The 5,360-nt window shown below is 42.6% G+C and overlaps 1 protein-coding gene across 1 annotated transcript in view; it reads left to right on the forward strand.

Moving 5' to 3' along the window:
* The window catches only part of HOMER2 (homer homolog 2 (Drosophila)), a gene marked incomplete at its 5' end in the record, with an annotated part of 34,662 nt that extends 30,336 nt beyond the window's left edge, over positions 1-4,326 (forward strand). The window contains 2 exons of the mRNA XM_010132334.1: positions 2,564-2,644; positions 4,029-4,326. Coding sequence (XP_010130636.1) covers positions 2,564-2,644; positions 4,029-4,217 — 270 coding nt within the window. The remainder of the gene's footprint in view (positions 1-2,563; positions 2,645-4,028) is intronic.
* Between the last annotated feature and the right edge of the window lie 1,034 nt (positions 4,327-5,360).

A 5,360-nucleotide genomic window follows, 5' to 3' on the forward strand; every position in this document is an offset into this window, starting at 1 on the left:
AGAGCTGGAGCGGTGAAACTTGTTGCCCAAAGCCAGACAGATGTACGCTGAGAACAGTTTCTTTGGCCAGTCCCCACGCCCTGAATTCCTATAGACATCAGGAACATCATTAAAAAGACATAATTCACAAAATAACCTGGCGTTGGTGTCACGAGTCCGTTTCTTTTTCTGGATGGCTCACAGTCTTCAGCTTTGCTGGTTTATGGTCTCCCTCTGATCTCAGGACTAATGCAAAGAGTGAGAAATTCAGATGCATTTAGAGTACCCCAGTTTATCATTTCTGACATACAGCGTTCATTTTTCTAAAGAGAATGATGTTGATGGCTTAGAGCCCCTGAGCAGTGGGGAAAATAATGGGATCCTTGTTTTTCTCCTTCATTACAGTGACCAAATGCTCTGTGCTGGCTGAAGAGAAAAAGCTGTCAGCAGGTGCAGTAAAGTTTGTGATATGCCATTACTGCACCTCTGCTGGTGCTCTTAAAAGCAGTGCTGTTAAGGGGTTTTAAGATGGCACAAGGACATAGTTTAGGGAGATGGATTTTGATGCACTGTTATAAATATAATGTTTTTCAGCCCCATATTTCAGGAAAATGTCACGCTCTCTTCCCAGCCTTCTGTGGTAATAGCATATATAATAACCCTTATTCTCTGCCAGCATTTTCCTCAAGATTCACACTTTCATGCTACTAAATGAACCAGAAAATAGACTGACTTGTGAATATTACAAGCCTTTCTTCCATTTACACTGACAGCGTACTAACTTGTTTTCAAACTGCATACTTAGATTAGCAGATTCTTGATTAGGTCTAAACCACCCAGAAGTAACCTTTTCACGGTTTGCAATTCAAGCCAGCACGTAGCCTGCTCACAGGTGTTGCCGTGTAAGAGGAGCTGCCGATATCCTCTTCGTGCAGGAAACGAGGAGAGAGAAATGTGCAGATATGGGAATGAGGACAGAGCTATCTAGTGAAATATTTATATTTTTATATATACGTATATATCTCATATGACATGTACCCTATATATAGTGTGTATTATATCTATACGGGCACTATTGTGCTACTTATGGTAAATGTACAGTATGATAGTTATATAATTGGTAAGTATATGTATAGTATAATATTTTTATATTTTGAGATGTGAGCTCCCAGGCATTATTTATGTATCTGTAGACATATATATGCACGGGAGCTCATATCTCAGAACAAAGGGTAAGTTACCCTTTCTTTCCCTTATCAGCAGCTGGGACCTTGCCCAGATGTAGTTACTCTTACATTAGTTAAATTTTTCAGTGCAGTTCCCAAAAAATCTGCAGTGTTATATGTTTTGTCTTCTCATATGAACACCGAAAAATGAGAGGAAACAATAGAAACAGCTAGAGTTGTCCTGGAATTACAGACTTCCTCTCTCTCTCAAAAAAAAAAAAAAATTATTGATCTAAAGGTGCTTTTGGCAAATGTCAGAAGAAAGCAACGTGCTGTCCGAGGTACGCTGGATTTTTGTGAAATTTGGGTGAGACTGGAAGCGCTGAGTATTGATGTACTTAGAACAAGGGAGTCTGGGGGACCTGAGGAAAAATATTACTGTCTGGTCCTGTGAAACAGCTTGGCTTACAGGTTCTGTTGCACTCGCATTACGCTGTAAGCTCACCCGTTAGGGGAGTAATCACCTTCTGTAGCCGAGACATCTGCCGTTCGGAGAGGAGCGGTTTTGCTGCCCGTGTCGGTACGCTCAGAGAGGTCGTACCCCTGCTTACTCTTCAGACTGTCACCTACACGGGCAGTTTCCGCAGGAAGATTTTGCACGCTTCAAGTCAGAGTTTCTCTTGAACCTGCAAATGTGCTTTTCAGGTTCTGACAATCCTTGCAAAACGTACAGGCTGTCTTTGAGCCTTCCCCTACTACCCGCACTGGTGGTGATTGTTTCTAGTGTTACTGTATTCAAGTTGTCTTAATTTCCATCAGAGACGTATCGAGTCACGTTGCTCTCCTCATGACCTCCTTTCAGCTGGTTCTCTCGGTTTGGATAGTGATGCCAGAATGGAACACAAATTTGGGGGCGGGAGGGGTCGGTTCTCGGAGCTGTACAGTGGAGCAGAGCCCGTTACAGCTGTGCTCTGTAATGATGCCACTACATCTGCAGCTCGTAACGCAACTGGCCTCTTCTGCTGCCCTATATCATTGAAAATTCACGTCTGATTTGCTCTTTGCTACCATCTATAAATTGCTTGTAGCATTACAGCCCTACACAGTAGGATTTCTCTGTTACTGAATACTCCTTTTGCATAGGTATGTGTTTTAGGTTAAGATGCCGTTAAGATAATTAATGGCATTCATGCTAGAGATTGGATTACATGGTCTGTTCTAGAAATACAAAGAAAAAATACAGTGTAAAAATGTATTGTCTTAGAAATTAGCATGTGTTTTGGAATGCAGACATGCTATTTTGATTATTTTACATCCAAATACTGTGCTTAAAATATGCAAAGCCATTTCGTCTTCCAGATTTTCATTGTTTTAAATTGAAGCTTGCACTTATTTTTTTTTTATATATATTTTCAAAGGAACTGGAAGAGCTCCGAAAGCAGGGTGAAATTGTACCACAGCTAATGTCAGAATGTGAATCTGTATCTCAGCAATTACAGGTACGGTTCCGCAATTAAATCAGTTTTTAAGTAGTTGATACATTTACGTTCTTTCTCGTAACTTCTCTCTGTTCAGACTTTTCTCTTTGAAAGCAAAAGTGCTCTGGTTTATATCAACAAAAACTACTAATTACATGCAAAATACACCGTGCCCTTCTCAGCACAGGAGGGATTAAATAGCTCCATTTCTTTGCCTTGCTGCTTGCAGAAGGTTGCCTGGGATCGGGTTGCTTCTATCTCCCGCGGATTCCCGGTTATCCCGTACCCCATATTTCTGCTGCTCTGGGCTCGTGGGTCCACACCGCAGCCGCGTGCGTGGAGCAGCACTCCGGTGACCTGCGGCTAATTGCCGCAGTGGCACCGGGGAAGGCTTTTCGGAAAGAAACGGGCGAGTGTAGCTGCACACCACCAGGGAAGAAAGTTCACCTGAGGACGCGTTTGCGAGCTGCATCACTCCTTTCCAGCAGCACGTGAACAGCTGTGGCTGGGGTTTGCACATGTGGCTCCTCTGCCGGGAGGTGCTGGCTCAGCGTGGAGCTCGCTGGACTGTGGGAGCCCTGCCCCAGCCAGTGGCTGGGCTTTGGGGCATCACTTGTTCAAGTCAGGACTTATGTAAATGCAATGAATTAATACATGGAGAAGAACTGTAAGCAGTCTCGCCAGTGAAATAGAGTCCAATCAATCAAATAAGCCATCACGCTGGTAATCTCAATGATCTGGAATCATTTAGAAGGCTGCTGAGGAGTGCAGATGCTGAAAATGGTTAAAATATGAATTTTGTTGTTCAGTATGTGTTGTCTAATGGCTTTTGGTGAGAATAAGCATGTGCTTACATGCATGATGGAGAACAATAGGCAGAAGAGCTAACGAGAGGGGAAAATGATAGAACAAACTGCAGCAGGGGAAGTGTTATGTGGCTGTCCCATTGCTTGCCTGAGTGCTCGCACAAAGTGGGACTTTAAAAAATACCAATAAATTCAAAAGTGCTGGATAAAGCAATCTTATTCCTCAGGCAGTATTTTCTAAGGCTGTTCTTCAAGGTTAAACCAGCAGAGATAATTCTGTGTGTAATTGGTGGCACAGTGCAACTGTAGCAGTGACAGAAATATATGCACAGTGCGTGATTTAAATCCAGCTGAATTTTAAGGTATCAACCATATGACAAAATCTGATGCAAAGCATCTTTTCCGGTTAATCTGTGTCCTTTCCTGCGTGGGCTTCCTCTCCCTTTAATCTGACTAGCACACGTCCCTTGCTCTCAGAGTTAATCAGGTTGCAGAAGTCGAATCGAACTTTTACAGCCCAGTTGTCATTTGTTGCTTTGCCCTATGAAATGCTGTTCATCCTGCTCAGTGATTATCTTACTGTCTCTTTTGTCTTTAAGGCTGCTGAGAAAAAGAACAAAGATCTTGAAGAGAAAGTCAGAACACTAAGGACAGAAGTCGAAGAGAGCAAACATAGGCAGACCAACCTTAAAACTGAATTAAAGAATTTTTTAGATGTACTAGATGGGAAGATAGATGAATTACATGATTTCCGACAAGGACTGTCTAAACTTGGGGTTGACAATTAGATGGCAATAGAATTTTTTTTTTTTTTTTTTTTGGTAATTTAGGGTCTGGATGTTTGATGTTTTGTTGATCCCAAACATGTGTTTTACAAAACTTAACTAGAATGTTCCACTTGTTTGCATTGGTTTTGTACATAGAGGCTGAAAATTTGCTGTGGGGGGTTGGGGTTTTTTTTGTTTGTTTGTTTATTTTCCAAACCAGTCATGCTGCTCACTGAATTCTGTTGAGATTAGAAACTTTCTATATTGCTGCTCTGGCTTTGTGGGGTTGGGAACAGGTAGAGGGTTCTGTCTCAGGAATCTGGAACTAGATCTACCTTAAAATGAATATGCAGTTAGTTGTTGCAGGGAAATTTATATCTTCTTAAGGGCTGTTGCAACCATAGAAACAGAAAACAAGTGTTTTTCTTGTCTGGATTATCAGCACTCCTAGCAACATCCACTTTTATTCCGTGGTGGAGCAGAGAGAAGATTAGCTGGCGCTCCTGCAGGTTGTAAAATGTGCTTGTGATGAGCTGCAGTCGAGTGAATCACTGCACACAGATACCAGTAGCTTTAGGGACCATTTCAGTCAGGCCTGATTCACCAAAACAAATCCAATGGTTTTCTCGTAACCTCCGATACCGGTCAGATTCATGTGCTTGCCTGGACCCACACAGCACAAAGCCAACAATGTAGAAGTGAATTTAGCTCTTCAAGACATGCATCTAGTAGGTGAGGACAGCTTCTCTTGCTTAGCAAGGTTATCTCTCTTTGGCCTTCAATTCTGAACCCGTATAGTTCCATCATTATGTCCATCTCTGAAAAGTGGGCACCTGAGTCGTGGGACCAGATAATTGTTTCAAAAGCGTTATGTTGCTGGTTTGTACAGAGGGCACGTGCACCTCTGTGCTACTTGGTCACTGTTGGTTAATTTATGCAGAGGTGCAGAAGGAGACACTGATCTGAAAAGCAATATAGGGTTACTTGAGGGTGTTGCTCAGGAGCAAGTTTCTGCCCAGGAGACTGGCCGGGTCATGACCACATGAAATTGAAACCCTTTCCCATGAGTTCTGCATTCTCACCTGGTGTGTCTTGGACAGGAGGTTGGGAATTAGCCACCAAGTTGGACCGTCCAAAAAAAACCCCAGCCGAAAAGGCAGGAAT

Source organism: Buceros rhinoceros, unplaced genomic scaffold (assembly GCF_000710305.1).
Source record: "Buceros rhinoceros silvestris isolate BGI_N320 unplaced genomic scaffold, ASM71030v1 scaffold1623, whole genome shotgun sequence".
Classification (NCBI taxonomy): Eukaryota; Metazoa; Chordata; class Aves; order Bucerotiformes; family Bucerotidae; genus Buceros; species Buceros rhinoceros.